The sequence below is a fragment of the Schistocerca americana genome, chromosome 1, assembly GCF_021461395.2.
Source record: "Schistocerca americana isolate TAMUIC-IGC-003095 chromosome 1, iqSchAmer2.1, whole genome shotgun sequence".
Taxonomy (NCBI): domain Eukaryota; kingdom Metazoa; phylum Arthropoda; class Insecta; order Orthoptera; family Acrididae; genus Schistocerca; species Schistocerca americana.
In genome coordinates, this window is record NC_060119.1 from 930131607 (window position 1) to 930148840 (window position 17234).

At 45.1% G+C, this 17234-nt stretch overlaps 1 protein-coding gene across 1 annotated transcript in view; it reads left to right on the plus strand.

Annotated features, from left to right (window-relative positions):
* The first annotated feature begins 3078 nt into the window (after nt 1-3078).
* LOC124615378 (eIF-2-alpha kinase activator GCN1) overlaps nt 3079-17234 on the plus strand; it is a 283362-nt gene continuing 269206 nt past the window's right edge. Inside the window, exons 1-2 of the mRNA XM_047143206.1 lie at nt 3079-3234; nt 3312-3414. Coding sequence (XP_046999162.1) covers nt 3220-3234; nt 3312-3414 — 118 coding nt within the window. The 5' untranslated portion in view covers nt 3079-3219. The remainder of the gene's footprint in view (nt 3235-3311; nt 3415-17234) is intronic.

Below are 17234 nucleotides of genomic sequence, written 5' to 3' on the forward strand. Positions count from 1 at the left end.
GTTTAACTAGTTCTAAGTCTAAGGGATTGATGACCTCAGATGTTAAGTCCCACAGTGCTCAGAGCCATTTGAACCATTTAAACTAGTTATAGAATTCTATAGAACATGTAAACAAAGAAAATAAGGTGGTACTCTACATTATTCGTTATTTAAATCTTTTCCATTTGTTCTGCACAAAATATGTCCCAGTGTCAGTGTGATTTAAGCTGCAGATTTAATGTAAGCATTATTTCAGCAGCTTTCATTCAAGCATATTTAGAGTTCCACAGATAAATCTATTACCTTCAGAAACACGGAATATTCGATTATCACTCTACGTTTTTTGTACATCGTCATATTTACTCACAGTGGTAATATTTGGTGAATCTTGGGTATGCAGCATACACGTTCACAGTAGAAAACGTGGGAAATTGAAAGCCAAAAAGAAATTTTAATTCTAATTGCATTGGACCTTTTACCGAGTTCATTAGCGCTGCTACATTGTGATGAAGCTCTACACATTTCCTTGACCATGTGGCAAGACCACGCACCTGTTACCCCACACTCAGTGAGTGAGTGCTGCATAATACTGAGTGAAGATGGATGATATTGAGCAAGGTTAATACAGGATACATGCTTCCAGAAGAGTGTACAAAGCGAGTGATGAGCAGACAAGCACTACTCACGTTGTTTCACCATACAAATGCAGTGGTGTGTTTAGGGACCACAGAGCTCTCCACACTACCTCTGCCACCACAGCCAACAACCTTTACATTGCCATGTCTCTGCATACTGCTGGATGTCCCCAGTTCTTCTAACTAGGCGACCATACATGATGATTTCACGGGGAAGGACCTTGTATCCCAGATGGGCATCTTTGAAACCCCACCAGGGAGCGTGGAATCAGACCTTGGTGGTTATACAGAGCTGTCACATCTCAAGCGCTAGTGTAGTCAGTTGCAGTGCTACTCATCATTCGGTAAGCCAGTCAGAACTCGTGGCTGCACTATAAGTTCCACCGCACAGTGACAATGAACTCAGTGGTATATTCCCTTTGCTCTTGCATCAAAATCCGCTCTTGGTTCTTGGTCTCTGCTTTCACTATGTCTCCAGTTTTTTCTCTCTGGATTACTCATTAGACTTTGTGTACCTGTAGTGCCATCATCACTTGTCCATTTTCTCAGTTTTTCTCTTTCTGTTTACACTTGGTGTTCGTTGTTGATGGCCCAGGCTACTTGGTCAAGCCTCACTGTGTTTTTCTTCCTGTCACTGCAGTCTTCTTTCATTGGGATCTTTCCTAGTGTCACATTTAGATGATTCACTTAAATAATGAGGTAGATTGATGGTAATTCTTGTATTGCACTGTGTAGTAGCTCGAGCTTGTGAACATATCTGCTCATTTCCTAGCATATACTGAATTGTGTCACAGTTCATTACACATTCTCCTCCAAAATTCTTATCAAAGACCACAATCCTCTTGGATGGAACCTGTCTTCTCTTGGAGTTTTCTTGAAGCATTCACATGCTTGTCTGTATTGGTTGGGAAGTGGAGCATCATGATCTAACTTTCATCGCCATTGGAACGATAATGCCTTGAACATTCTTGGACTCAGCAGTTGCCTGGCATTTGAAAAAGTTCATTGAATTAATAGTAATACACATTTACTGTAGATAATACACTACTCATTACTAACAAGTTAATTTCTATAGTATCCTTTCTGACTTCACTCTCTTCTGTTATATTTAAACTTTGTTTTTATAGCCACATAGCAGTAAAAAAAAAACACCTTTATAAAGAGACCAAAGCTCCTTGGAAGTCTCAAAAAAAAAAAAGTTTAACAAACATAGCAAACCTTGTAGTAACCAAAGCTCAAACATTCACGATCTGTAGTTCTCATAATAGAGGACTGCATCAATTTAGTAGACCATCTCCCACTTCTTACGACCCTAGCTTGTGTAGAGTAGGGAGGGTGCAGGGGGTGAGGGGGGGGGGGCAGGAAGAGCAAGACAGAGCACTTCACTCAATCGAATCTGAATTGCAGAGTTTTTATTCATTATAGAATTCTCATACACCTTTAGAAGTGAGTGGATAACCATCACTTCTCTTTTGAGCAACCTACAAAAGTTAGTTCTCGTGGCGTGACGTAGGGTTTGGTTTTGGGACCTTTGTTATTTATTCTAATGATAAAGAATTTGCCATTTTACATAAATTCTCTTTCCACACTCTACACTAATGGTACCACTTTTTTCACTGTCACTTCACATTTTGATAACCTTCAAACCATGATTATCGACAGCCCATCGCAAGTGTCAATCTGGATTTGAACTAATGACCTGAAGGAATGAATACCAGCTTAGACAATCCTGTCAAAGCTGGTATTCTGATAAATTATTCTTTGTAGAAAAGTGAACACTCTCATGGCACTAGTAATCATATGTATATTAACATACCTTACTGTAGATTACCTAAATGACTGAACAGCTATGAAGTTGTCAGTATTGCAATGTTCAACGAACAAGGAATGGTAGAAGCTCCACTCGACTTATTTGAGCACAGATTGTGCAGTTGGTTAACCATTAATCCTTTTTTAGTCTATTAATGAATTTTATGAGTGTGAAAATGTGACAGCATACTGGTAATTGGTTGGAGAGCGTACCGCAATTTTTGTTGTTAATCTAAGACATTTTGTTCAAATTTGTTTTTACCTTAAATAGTACACTTCATTGAAAACTTATATTAACTTATCACTGTTTTATCTTTTATAAAATAATCTCTTAATGTGTGCTCTTGCTACAGTACTGTATGTTTACATACAATTGTAATTTGACGTTGTGTATTGCTGTAACAGTTGAACGACAATAAAATTCTCTTTATTCATTGAGGTTGGAACTAATCAACTCATTAACATCAGAGTCTTGTCCTCCCCCCCCCCCCCCCCCCCCATTCCCCTCTCCCAGAGCATAAATTTTCGCGGACGTCCATGCCCAGCGGTTAACTGCATGGTCTCGATCATGTGATCTTTGATGATGTGAAGACAGACATCTTTCCCGAATACATGTTTCAAAGATATTGAATGTAACATACCGTTACATCTCTGGTACAGTGATTTCTCCGTCGTGTTTCGTGTGCGAGTGTTTTCAAATTAAAGTTCGCTTCTATGACAGAAAAGGCGTTCTTACCTTTAGATACGATTTGTAAATCATCTTGTGATTAAAACAAAGCATTCAGTTTATAGTAAAATGGCTGATACAGAGGTATAGTGTTGTCACGTGGATTTGTGTTGTATTGTAAACAAGAGCGGTATGTCTCAAGTTCCACATTTCTCTTGCAGTTGGCAAAAGCGTTGAAAGATCTACACATTCGAATACAAACAGCAAGCCGGAAAGAACGGAAAACAACCATTGACGATGTAGTTGACGTCTTGTCAAACGAAGGTATGTCTTCGTTTTTGCAGATATGACATTGACTGATAGACTGTGTTGATATAAACTTCATTTAATCAACGTATGTTGTGGAAAAACTGAGAGAAAGTTCCGCTTTGAGCCATATGATTGTGTGTATAAGTTTATTTGGAAACTTGCCTTCGTAATCAACCAGAACAACTGGTCAACGCTGAACAAAGTTATTTGTGCTAGAACTGTTAATTTACAGACATATAAAGAAGAAATTAAATGTGGATTTTATTCTACTTGTGCACCGCGAATCGGTCCATTCCTGGTGTAACTCAGATATTGCTTAGCACAATGCTTAAGGTGTTTTTTTTTTTTTTTTTTCCCCGCTAGATAGTGATTTGAGAGAGGATTGTTTTAAAGTACTATCTTCTATTAAAATCAGATTTTTCTGGAATGTTCATTTGTATTCAATCTGTACTTGGAGTTGAGGCACGATCTGCCCGGTTGTTTGTAATAGGAAAATTACTGATAGCTCGCCTCAGCAAACAGTAGGCCTATTATATTAAGAATTTATGCTGTCATTATTTTATAATAGTGAAGGAATATGGCATTTTCCCAAAAGTATTGCATGTCATTGTTTACCAATAATCGTTTCAGTTGCAACCTTGTATTGGGTTATTCAGAATCTTATAATTTTGTAGGCCTATGTGAAATAAATGTGAACTATTTCCTAATGTATTTCTTCACCGCTTTTAGTTTAAGCGTTTCCATATTGTGAGGCCTTGTCTCCTAACATTTTATCGCCCTACACTTTTCTCCATAACGAAATGGATTATTCATTGATGCCGCGGGATGTGTGCATCAAATGAGCTCTTCCTTTAGTTAAGTTGTGCCATAAATCTGTTTTTCTTTTCCAGATCGCTTCACTACTACGTCGTTAATTACTCTATCTGCACTCTAATCTTCAGTGTTTTTCTTTTTTTTTTACCTATTCGTTCTTGTTATACTGCTTATCAGTCACAGTTCACTTCTATGTAAGGCTATCCTCCAGCCCAATACTTTCAGAAAATACATCCTAACACTTAAATTTGTATTACTTTATGATAAAATTACCATTTTCAGAAATTCCTTCCTTGCCATTCATGAGTGGTAGTTTTGATGATTAATATAATAGGCTGTTTGATGAATGACTCTTGGATCTAGGCTACAGAAAGAAAGAGATACACCTTTTGAAATAATGTAATAACTTCTCTTTTTATTGTTTAATCCAGTCACAGTTATAACATATTTTAACATGTCTACTCTTAGCTTTGATAATTTGTTCTGTGACCCAACATGAATTCTGTTTATTTTGATGATGATGTTTTCTTACTGGATGATGCAGACAATAGTTCATGTCATTCATACCTTTTTGTTTGTGGCTTTGTTGCCTAGTGTATTGTGGTGTCGCATTTTATCTGGCAGGTATATTTGTAACATGTGAACTCGAGACCATCAAATAAGTTTGTTTGCTGGTTGCTCTTGTTTCGTGTGTAGTAAAATGCCTAGTGACATTTAGGATGAAAAGAATAATGAGAATGATCTAGTACTGTTGAGTGGGGCTGAAGGATCTGTTGGTTGGACAACAGTGTCAAGAGGAATGCTAGATAAATGCTAGATAGAAGTGTTTGGCTTTGGCCAGTGACATAATGTTAAAGATTGCTGTCACAGACTGATCTGTAGCATAGCCCGTTTGATGAAAATGTCCACTAACACAGTAGTTGCCATATTGTTTACTGTGCTTGTTTAGTGTTTCCCATGTCACTGGTTAAAGCCGACAACTCATATCGAATGTTTTTCTATAACCAGATGACGAGTGGATGTTTTACATTGTGTGATAACTGCTTGAAATGAATTAACGTGTATGAATAGAATTGCTAGTACTTTTGAGGAAATTGTAAGATAATTCACAGATTGCTTGCATTTCCAAGGCATGGACCACCTACAATGTGATTCTATCAGAGTTAGGAATAAACTGCTGCACTAGAGTGAAAAGTTTGCTCTTGTGGTCTAATGAACACTGAGAGCTACGGAGAATGGTGGGAAGAACTACTCCTCCCTTATGTAAATATGAGTTCGCAGCTGGACAGTGACCATCTATTGCCACCGAATACTGGTGGGTGAGGCTGCCAGAAACACCCACAAGTGAACGAACCTGACATGGGATTTGTGATGTGGCGTGGTCGTACCCAGGAACCCATTCTACCAAAAGAAGAGTTGCCGGTTTAATAACCACAAGTGTACTGGACGAATGAGATGTAGACTATCTTATCGCATATTATCAGAGAAGTGTAATTCTGTCAGAGTTTGTAATGGGCATCTGCACTTGAGCAGAAAGTTTGGCTCATGTGCACTAATGAACAGTGAGGATGAAGATAGCTAACATATTAACAGTGTGTAAAAAAAAAAGAAAAGAAATAATGGATCTGTTACATATGAGGGGAGTAGGTAGGTAGAATATTGTGGGCAGATGAAATTTGAAATTGAAATGGATTTATATACTTGATTTTGGTTGGAATCTGTCTGTGTGAATTATTTTTCCATGTTGGAACTCTTGCAAGTGCTATGTAGGTACTACATGATGTGGCAGTTGGCCATGAGGGGGGGGGGGGGAACAACAACAGCCCCAAGAACTTGTATGATCAAGGGCAGAGGAGATAGAGGAACAAGCCCTACTCCCTCCTGCTTGTCGGCCTGTCTCTCTGCTCTGTGCTAATGCGACAGCAGACCTGACACAATGCTCATAAGGCTTGCTAATTCCTTCTGGTGTTTTGACGGCAGTACTCACACTGCTTATCAGTTACTATTATTAGTCTCTTCACTCATTTCAAAAATCTTATTTTTCTTGTTCCTTTGTCATACATTGACACAGGGTTGGGATGGTTATTTATGGATTTGTAAAAGTTAATTTGAGGTGACCAGATGCCCTTTCTGTTGCCCCCTCTCTCTCTCTCTCTCTCTCTCTCTCTCTCTCTCTCTCTCTCTCTCTCTCAGTGAGGTGGTGCAGTGGCAGCACACAGAGTTCATGTTCCAGGGACAGCTGTTCAAACCCCTTCCTGGATATTGCTCCAGGCAAATGCCAGGATGCTTCTTTTGAAAGGTCACAGCTCCTTTCCTTCCTCATCTTTGAAACAATACGAGCTTGTGCTTGTCCTCAAATGACCTCGATGCCAACTGGATGTTAAATTGTAATCCCCCCACCAGGCGCAATATGTGTACCACAACTGCCTGCATGTAGTGCTATTCGCATGAAAGTGAGCAAAATTTTTTAAACTGTTTGTGAATTGTGTAACTGAGGTGGAACTTGGGTAGAGCCTTATATTCCCGTAATGATATGTGGAAAACAGCCTGAAAACTACATCCAGCCGACCAACACACTGACCCTCATAGTTAATCCAGCCGATGTGTTCGATTCAGGGCTGGTGCACAACCTCCCTGTTCCAGGAGGAGGACTTTAACAAGTGTGGTGATTCTGGCAGGTCTCCACTCATTTCATAATAAGAAAAGAAAACTGAGCAACACACTACAAAAAGCATTCTACAGCATGTGTTGCTTAACTGGTTGCTGCTGTTGGTAGTGTCATCAACGTGGTAGTTCAAGTCCAATCTCTACAAGTACCTTGCACAACCATACTTCAAAACACCACCTCCCCCTCCTCTCCTTGCCACCCCCCCCCCCCCCCCCCCGCCACCCCTCCCATGCCACATACATTTGTCACTGTAAGGTATATCCATTATAAAATAAATTACCACTTCTTGTGGAAGAACAGTGTGGAGAGGTATCAATAGAAGATGAGTCATCCCTGACAAGAGCCAACTTTGGTAAATAAAACTGTTCTGTCTCTTTCTTTTTTTATTTATTTATTTTAAAAGAAAGAAAAGAAACCAACCCCATACATTTATAATTGTCTAGATCGCATACACTATAAGATCTTAAGACACTAAAATGTGCTAACTAGTTACAGTTGGCTAAGCAACCGCCTTCAGGTCAGTCTTGGTAAAATAGTTGCTAGTATATCAAAAACGCTGTAGTGTCTGTATAGCTGGGAGCTTGTGCTTATGAGAAACACTCTCAATAAAAAAGTGAATAAACCAGCAAGGTAAAATCAGCTAGGTCAGAACCATGCTTAATGAGATTGCAGTCAGTTATAAAATGCTTACAGAGTGTTGTTACATCAATTAACTTTTATAAGCTGAGATATGTGTGTGTCTCCAGTAGCTTTGATCTGACTGTGACACACCCATAGCTGTAGCAATTCTGAAAACACCAGATATAACTAGCTTACAGTAGCATTATACAATAGTATTATGTAATTCATAGTGAGAAGATTTCTGTTCGTATTATATAGTCTTTAAATGTTAAATAATTTACACACGCCACACACACCTGTATGCTACATTGTCCTGGTTGACTACATTTTGCGAGCACTGCAAGTTGTGAATAAGCCACTGAACTCAAGCAGGTAGTGCCATTCGGTGGTAAAGTTTGCTTTCGGCCACAGTTTGGCGGTGGTTATTTGTTTCGGTTGGCGGATGACTGATGGTCATGTCCACATAAAGTGCTGTAGAGAAGTTAGTGCAGAACTGGTATATGACATGACCACTTTCATAAGTGGCTCTCCTCTGATGGGGTAGAATAGTTCCTATGTCCCTCCAGCCGACCAACATCTGAGTCTTCCTCCACCAACCGGAAAGGCTCCAAGAAGTCAAACAAAGGCAAACAGTCTTCTCCTTCACCAACTCAGCGGTCCTCTTCAATGGTATCACCACATGACACCCTTGCTCAGCTGACTTCCGTGTCTCCGGTGCTCGCCACCAACCGTTTTTTTGACCTGGACTCCGCAGGCCGACAGAAGGAGAATGCTGATGCTTCTGAAGACGTCATGGAGCAGGTTTCTCCAGCCTGTGTGCCCTGTAGCAGCGAGTATTCAAAGGCTGGCATTAGGCAGCCACTGAGGTGACATTCTTCTTTTCTTCCTCATCCTGACTCTCCTCTAGTGGAATGTTTGTGATCTTCGCTCCAACAAGGAGGATTTACAGCTGCTGTTAGAATTCCGGTCTCCACTTGTTCCCTGCCTTCAGGAAACAAAATTGTGTCCTCACAACTACTTTGAGCTCTCACATTTCTTCCCGGTCCATTTTGACCTCCCCCCCCCCCCCCCCCTCTCTCCGCCAAGGACATCATTCCATCTCATGCGGGAGTCATGCTGCTCACACGGGATGATGATAATAGTCAACCCCCATCTCTCTGACTACCCACCTTCAAGCTGTTGCAGTTCACCTTTTCCTTCCTCACTTGACCTTCTTCCTTTGTGCCCTTTGTATCCCTCAGTCTTTTGATGTCACCATGGCAGACTTCCTTAAGCTTATTGGGCAGCTACCTCACAACCTTTCTGCTGCTTGGTGACTGTAATGTGCACTGTCCCCTTTGGGGTTCTCCCAGAACCTGTCCAAGTAGTGCCCTCTTGGCTGGCCTTTTCAATCAACTTAACCTCTTCTACCTTAACACAGGAGCACCCACGCCCCTTACAGACTCCATGCACACCCGTTCCTGATTGGACCTATCCTTCTGCACTGCCCAGCTTGCCAATTGTTTCGAGTGGTCTATTCTCTCTGACACATACTTCAGTGACCATTTCCCATGTGCTATCTGTATGCTGACTCTTATCCCACCTATCTGCCCACCCAAATGGCAGCTTACTAAGGCTGACTGGAGGATTTACTCCTCCCTGGCAATCTTTGATGAAAATTATTTCCCTAGTTCTGATGACCAGGTAGAATATCTTACAAATGTTATCCTTACTGCCGCAGAACATTCCATTCCTCACACTTCCTCTATACCACACCATGTCCTGGTCCCTTGGTGGCCTGAGGTGTGCCACAATGCAATTAGTGTGTGGAGACGTGCTCTCCGCACTTTTATTAGTCATCCTGCAATGGTCAACTGCATTTATTATACACGGTCATGTACACAGTGTCATCACATTCTTCGGGATAGCAAAAAACCTGGCTAGATTTCATTCACTAGTTGTTCTAACAGTTCCACTTCCTCTTCCATTGTGTGGATCAACCTCTGATGGCTCTCTGGAACCAAGATCCATTCTCTAATTTCCGGCCTGACAGTAACAAACAATGTCATCGTGGACCCTGTTGCTATCTCCAACACCTTGGGCCACCATTTTGAGGAGATTTTGAGCTCCTCCCATTATCAACCCCCTCTCCTCCATTGGAAACGAGTAGAAGAGACTCAGGCGATACCTTTATCTTGTCAGAATTGTGAGTGCTACAATGCCGCCTTTACCGTGAGGGAGCGAGATCAAGTTCTCCCTTCATCCTGATCCTCTGCCCCAGGGCCAGACGATGTTCGCACTCAGATGTTGCAGCACCTTTCTCTTGTGGGCAAGCACTTTCTGATTCATACGTACAACCGCATCTGGGCATGTTTCCCAGGCACTGATGTGAAGCCACTGTCATACCCATACCTAAGTCCGGTAAGGACAAACACCTTCCTTTGCGGTACTTTCCCATTTCTGTCACCAGCTGTGTTTGCAAGGTGAGGGAACCTATGATTCATGCCTGGTTGGTGTGGTAGCATGAGTCTCGCAATTTACTAGCCACTGCACAGTGTGGGTCTTGAGTGTGCCATTCTGCAGTTGACTATCTTGTCATTTTGTCCTCCCATGTCATGAATGGTTTTCTGCAAAAATCCCAGACTGTGTCCCTGTTTTTCGATTTGGAGAAAGCCTACAACACCTGCTGGAGGACTGGTGTCCTCTGTACTCTCTACACGTGGCACTTCTGTGGCAACCTGCCCCGTTTCCTTCAGGAATTTTTATAAGGTTGATTTTTCAAGGTATGTGTGGGTTCTGTCTTGCTGGACACCTTAATCCAGGAAAATGGTGTGCCACAGGGTTCTGTCCTGAGCGTTGCCTGTTTGCTATTGCCATTAACCCTATTATGGCCTGTCTTCCACTGGACATCTCCAGCACCCTTTTTTGCCATCTATTGCAGTTCGCCAGGGACCTGTCTTACTGAGTGACATCTTCAATGATGTCTCGATCATCTTTACTTATGGAGCATAGACAGTTGATTTTGTTTTTCCACTGATAAACCATTTGTTTGAATTACAGGTGGCGCAATTGGTTTCTTCCACCACCTTTACATCGTGGGCCTATTACTCTTACATTCGTTGAATCTACGAAGTTTCTGGGACTCAGGCTCAACAGGAAACTTCCTTGGTCCTCCCACATGTCTTACCTGGCCGCCCTCTGTATACAGTCCCTCAGTGTTGTTTCAGTCCTTTGTGGAATTTCCTGGGGAGCAGACCAAACCACCCTCCTCCATCTGTATCGGTCCCTTGTCTGTTCGAAACTAGACTATGGGTGTTTCTTTTATGCATCTGCACGTACTACCCTTTTACGCCACCTCAATACTATCCACCATTGTGGCATCTGTTTGGCCATTGGCACCTTTTGCACTAGCCTGGTTGAGCGTCTGTACTCAGAAACTGCCAAACTACAGTGGCCCTACCACTGTGACTTCCCCCTCAGCAGATATGCATGCCATTTGGCTGCCAAGCGTAGCCACCCATCCTATGCCACCTCCTTTTATGACTCCTTTGATTGCCAGTATGGTGGTGTTCCTATTCTCTGTTACTTTCTGGCATTTTCTTTCGGCTCCTCCTCATGCAGCTCAACTTCACACTACCTGCAACTTTCCCAGTGAGTGTAAACCCTTCACCACCCTGGCTTCGTGCGGCGGCTCGTGTTCACCCTGGCCTTCATTTGCTTCCTGAGGACACTACTCCAGCCTTGCTCTGTCACCTACAGTTTTATGGCTTTCACGGTATTAGCTTTGTGTACACTGATGGCTCTCTGACTGACCGTGGTGTTGGGTGCGCCTTTGTCATTGGCACCAACGTTTTTCAGTATTGGCTTCTGGAACACTTCTCAGTATTTACAGCAGAGCTCTTTGCTCTGCATCAGGCCACGCAGTACATCCAGTGGCACAGGCTTTTCAATTGTGTCCTCTGCTCCAACTATCAGTGCCCTTCAAAGCCTCTGTGTGTTGTACACCGTCTATCCCTTAGTGCAACAGGTCCGGGAAAGCTGTCACTTGCTCACTCTCGATACAGCCACTGTGATGTTTATGTGGGTTTCTGGTCACATCGGTCTGACAGCTGCTGCCAAGGCTGCAGTCCTTGTACCGCAGCCCGCTAGTTCTTACATTCCCTCTGATCACTTTGTTGCTGTCTGTCGGTCCTCCCGTGATTGGAACAAGCTTCGTGTTACCCCCTGCAGGTCCGGGGGTTAGAATAGGCCTGAGGTATTCCTGCCTGTCATAAGAGGTGACTAAAAGGAGTCTCTCACATTTTGGCCTTTGTGATGGTGCCCTGTAGGGTTTGACCTCAATTTTTCAAAATTTTCCCGAAGAGCGAGCCAATTGTGGAAGGGTGCCTTACATGGTGCATCATGTCCATCATGCGCCGAGACCTATTGCATCCTTCGTCAACGTGGATCTGCACTTCTGCTCATTCTCCAACTGTTGGGCGAGGTCACCCTCCTGGGCATGTATTTTTCCATCAACTGTGTAGTATCCTTTTCTACGCTGATGATGATAATGGACTTGTTTGCTTGGTTGCATCTCATATCCAGCACGGTAGCCAGTCCATTGTGGTGGGGCCACCATGTACCCTGTTGGTTGTAGCCCCCTGACCACACAGGGATAGCTCTGCTGGTGCCTGATCCGTTAACTCCCCATGTATGCCAAGGAGTAGATACCCATCACCATGGGGCTTTGGGACTCCTGGCAATGCCCATCCTGCCAGGTGGCCTTTGCTGTGGCTGGGTGGCACCAGTCGGGAGGGCCCATGGTCGGAATGGGTGGCATCAGGGTGGATGACATGCAATGAAGCGTAGTACATCATCTCTTGCTGGTGGTCAAACACCAACAGTCTCCAAGTGTCGTGGGCTCAATTCAAGGCACAGAAGTACGACCCCAAATTGTTCCCCTCCCTGGCTACACCATGGGAGGAACGTCAGGCTAAGGATGGCAGTGGCTCTTATTCACCCGAGTACCTTGTATGTTCGAGAGCTGATGGGGAATCTTTGACAATGAAGCCTCAGTTTTTTGTGGAGCATTTAGAGAACAAGTTTGGGGAGGTGGAGGGCTTGTCCAAAGTGAGATCTGTGTCAGTCTCGATCAAAACAGCATCCTCTGCCCAGTCACGGACGTTACTCACTTGCGACAACCTGGGGGATGTTTCTGTAACTGTCACACCCTCTAAGAACTTAAATATGGTCCAGGATATCATCTTTCACAGGGATCATCTTTTCCAGTCTGACGATGAGCAGTGCGCCAGTTTAGTGCGGCGAGGTGTATATTTCGACCGGCGTCTCTGCCGGGGTCAGAGGGATAATCAGGTTGCCACTGGTGCCTTCATCTTGGCCTTCGGGGGTGATACAGCACCCGAGAAGGTCAAGGTGGTGGTCTACCGCTGTGATGTAAAGCCCTATATCCCTCCCCAATGTGGTGCATTAAATGCTGGAAGTTCAGCCATATGTCTTCCCACTGTAGTTCCAGCGAGACATGTCGGGATTGCAGACGACCATCACATCCCAATAATCCATGTGCCTCACCTCCCATCTATGTCAATTGCGAAAACCACCATGTGCCTTGCTCGCCTGACTGCAGGATTCTGGACTGACCGACCTACACTGAGGCTAAGAGGAAATTTGAACAGCTACATCTTGTACATATGACATCGTCTTTTGCCGCCGTTACAACAGTTCTAGCCCCATCAGCTCTGCCAACCCCAGTCACCTCTCAGAGCCGGTAGGGTACATCTGCCCCCATGATGGAGGGGGACACTTCCCTCACTGTTGCTCCTGTGCCACCTACTTCAGGAGCAAACCCCCCCCCCCCCCCCCCCCCCAACCATTGGGGATATCAGTCCCCACACTTCTGTGCTGGAGAAGCGTAAGACTTCTTCAGCTCCTTTCACTACAAAGGGGTCCCTTGGGTCACTCCCTTCCCAGGTTTCTGCTAGTGGTAAAGATGACACCCGCCAGTGGCTGAAGAGCCCAAAAGCAGCTGGTTGTAGGTCTTCGCACTCATCCTCAGTCCCGGAGACTGAATCAGTGAAGTTCTCCCAGCCAGGGAAACCCAAGGAGAAGCAAGAGAAAACCAAAAAGAAGATTCCCAAGACCAAGCGAGTTGCGGTGGCACCCACGCCACCACTACCTACAAGCTCTGCATCTGCGGATGAGGTGGAGATTCTGGTGTCCACTGAGGACCTAGATCTCGCCGCACACTGAAACACAATGGATATAGACTGCTCAGGCAATAAGTCAGTGGCAGCATGTGACCCTGAGACGTAAACTTCCCTATAGAATGTTCCAGCGGAACTGCGGTGGTTTTTCCCACTGCCTGGCTGAGCTATGGCAGCTGTCAAACTTGACACCTGATTTCTGCATTGCCCTCCAGGAAACCTGGTTCCCGGCAGTGCGGACCCCTGCTCTCTGCAGCTATAAGGGATATTACAGGAACTGATGCAACTATAATCGAGTGTCGGGTGGAGTTTGTGTTTATGTCCTAAACTCGGTAGTCTGTAGTGAAACTGTGCCCCTTCCAAACCATCTTGAAGCTGTGGCTGTCACAATAAGGACGACACAGCAAATAACTGTCTGCGATGTATATCTTCCTTCAGATGGTGCAGAATCCCTGAATGTATTAGCTGCACTGGTTGAACAACTCCCTAAACCTTTCCTACTTACGGGAGATTTTAACACCCATAATCCGCTTGCGGGGTGGCACCATGCTTACTGGCCGAGGCAGAGTTGTCGAAACTTTACTGTCTTAGTCCGACCTCTGCCTCTTAAATACTGGGGCTGCCAAACATTTCATTGTGGCTCATGATAGTTACTCGGCCATTGATTTATCAATTTGCAGCCCAGGACTTTTCCCATCTATCCACTGGAGAACATATGATGACCTGTGTGGTAGTGACCACTTCGCCATCTTCCTGTCATGCCCCGGTATCAGGCCCATGGATGCCTGCCCAGGTGGGCTTTAAAGAAGGCGGACTGGGAAACTTTTATCTCTGCTATCTCCATTAAATCTCCCCCACACGGGAACATCAATGTGATGGTTGAGCAGGTGACTACAACAATCCTTTCTGTGGCAGAAATGTGATCCCTCGCTCTTTAGGGTGCCACTGGCGAAAGGCAGTCCCTTGGAGGTAGCTGGAAGTTGCTGAAGCAATTAAGGAGCATTGGCAATCTCTACAGTGACATAAGCAGCACCCTTCCCTGTAGCGCCTCATAGCATTTAAACAGCTCTGTGTGTTCATCAGCCTTTCTCACTCTCAAACAGCGGCCGAGAGGGAAAGTCCGCTACACACCACAGTGAATCCTATAACACCCAATTTACAGAGTGGGAACTCCTCAGTGCCCTTACACATTCCCCTGACACTGATACTAGGCTAGATTGGATCCACAGTCAGATGATTAAACATCTCTCATCTGACTACAAGCGATATCTCCTCATCATCTTAAACTGGATATTATGCGATGGCGTCTTTACATCACAATGGCGGGAGAGCACCATCATTCCGGTGCTCAAGCCCATTAAAAACCTGCTTGATGTGGATAGCTATCGGCCCATCAGCCTCACCAATGTTCTTTGTAAGCTGCTGGAACATATGGTGTGTCAGCGGTTGGTTTGGGTCCTGGAGTCACACGGTGTACTGGCTCCATGTCAAGGCGGCTTCCTCCTGGGTCACTCTACCACTGATGATCTTCTGTCCCTCGAGTCTGCCATCCAAACTGCCTTTTCCAGATGCCAACACCTGGTTGCCATCTTTTTTGATTTATGAAAAGCGCATCACACGACCTGGTGACATCATATCCTTGCCACATTATACGAGTGGGGTCTCCGAGGACCACTCCTAATTTTTATCCAAAATTTTCCTTTTGCTTCATACTTTCCATGTCCAAGTTGATGCCTCCCATAGTTATTCCCATATCCAGGATATTGGAGTCCCGCAGGGCTCTGTATTGAGTGTATCTCTATTTTTAGTGGCCATTAATGGTCTAGCAGCAGCTGTAGGGCCGTCCGTCTCACCTTCTCTGTATGCAGATGACTTCCGCATTTCATACTGCTCCACCAATACTGATGTTGCTGAGCGGCACCTACAGGGAGCCATCCACAAGGTGCAGTCACAGTTTCCATTTTCTGGCAGCAAAGTCATGTGTTGGGGAAGCACTTCTGTAGGCGACGTACCGTTCATCCGGAACCAGAACTTTACCTTAATGATAATCCACTTACCGTAGTGGAGACATATCGATTCTTAGGACTGGTTTTCAACACCTGATTGACTTGGCTTCCTCAAGTTGTCAGCTTAAGTGGAATTGCTGGTGGCACCTCTATGCCCTCCACTGCCTGAGCAACACCAACTGGGGTGCAGATCGCTCTATGCTGCTGCAGCTCTACAGAGCCCTTGTTCAATCTCGCCTTGGCTATGGGACTCTGGTTTATGGTTCAGCGGCGCCCTCAGTGTTGCATTTACTTGACCCAGTGCACCACTGTGGCATTCTCCAAGCGACAGGAGCTTTCAGAACGAGTCCAGTGATCAGTGTCCTGGTGGAGGCCGGAGTCCCTCCATTGCAGGTTAGGTGTGCACAACTACTGGCCAGTTACGTTGCACACGTTTGTCGTACCCCCTGCGGGTTCGGGGGTTAGAATAGGCCCGCGGTATTCCTGCCTGTCGTAAGAGGCGACTAAAAGGAGTCTCAAACGTTTCGGCCTTACGTGATGGTCCCCTCTCGGGTTTGACCTCCATCTATCTAAATTATTCCGAAGAGCGAGCCAATTGGGGAAGGGCACCTTACATGGTGCACTGTATCCTTCGTGCAATTAGACCTATAGCCGTCTTTCTCGTCGTTGCCATGGTGTCGCGCTCGTTTTCGATCTCTTGGGCGATTACCACGCTGCACTCTGCAGTGTTTCTTTTAACTGTGACGACGACCTTGGCCATTTTTGCACCTAAGATCCAGCACGGTAGCCAGTCCGTTGTGGTGGGGTCGCCATGTACCCTCTTGGTTGTAGCCCCCTGACAACACAGGGATCGCTCTACTGATGCCTGCGCCGTTCACTCCCCACGTATGCCAAGGAGTAGATGCCCATCTCCCTGGGGCATCAGGACTCCCGGCAATGGCCATCCTGCCAGGTGGCTATTGCTGTGGCTGGGTGGCGCCCGTGGGGAGGGCCCTTGGTCGGAGTAGGTGGCATCAGGGCGGATGACCCGCAATGAAGCGTGGTACATCATCTCTCGCTGGCGGCCAGCCGCCAGCAGTCTCTAAGCGTTCTCGGGCTCAATTTAATGCTCAGAAGTACGATCCGAAAACGTTCCCCTCCCTGGCCACGCCGTGGGAAGAGCGTAAGTCTCAGGATGGAGGTAACAGTTATTCGCCCCGATTCTTAGTTTGCACGAGAGCTGATGGGGAGTCTTTTCTCTCCACAAAGCCTCAGTTCTTCGTCGAGCATTTAGAGGACAAGTTTGGGGAGGTGGAGGGCTTGTCTAAAATGCGCTCTGGGTCAGTACTGATACAAACGGCATCCTCCGCCCAGTCCCGCAGGTTACTTGCTTGTGACAAGTTGGGGGATGTTAACGTTTCTATTACACCACATAAGAGTTTAAATATGGTCCAGGGTGTTATTTTCCATAGGGATCTCCTTTTGCAGTCTGATGACGAGCTGCGCGCCAACTTAGAACGTAGAGGTGTTCATTTCGTCCGGCGCGTTCATCGGGGTCCGAGGGACAAT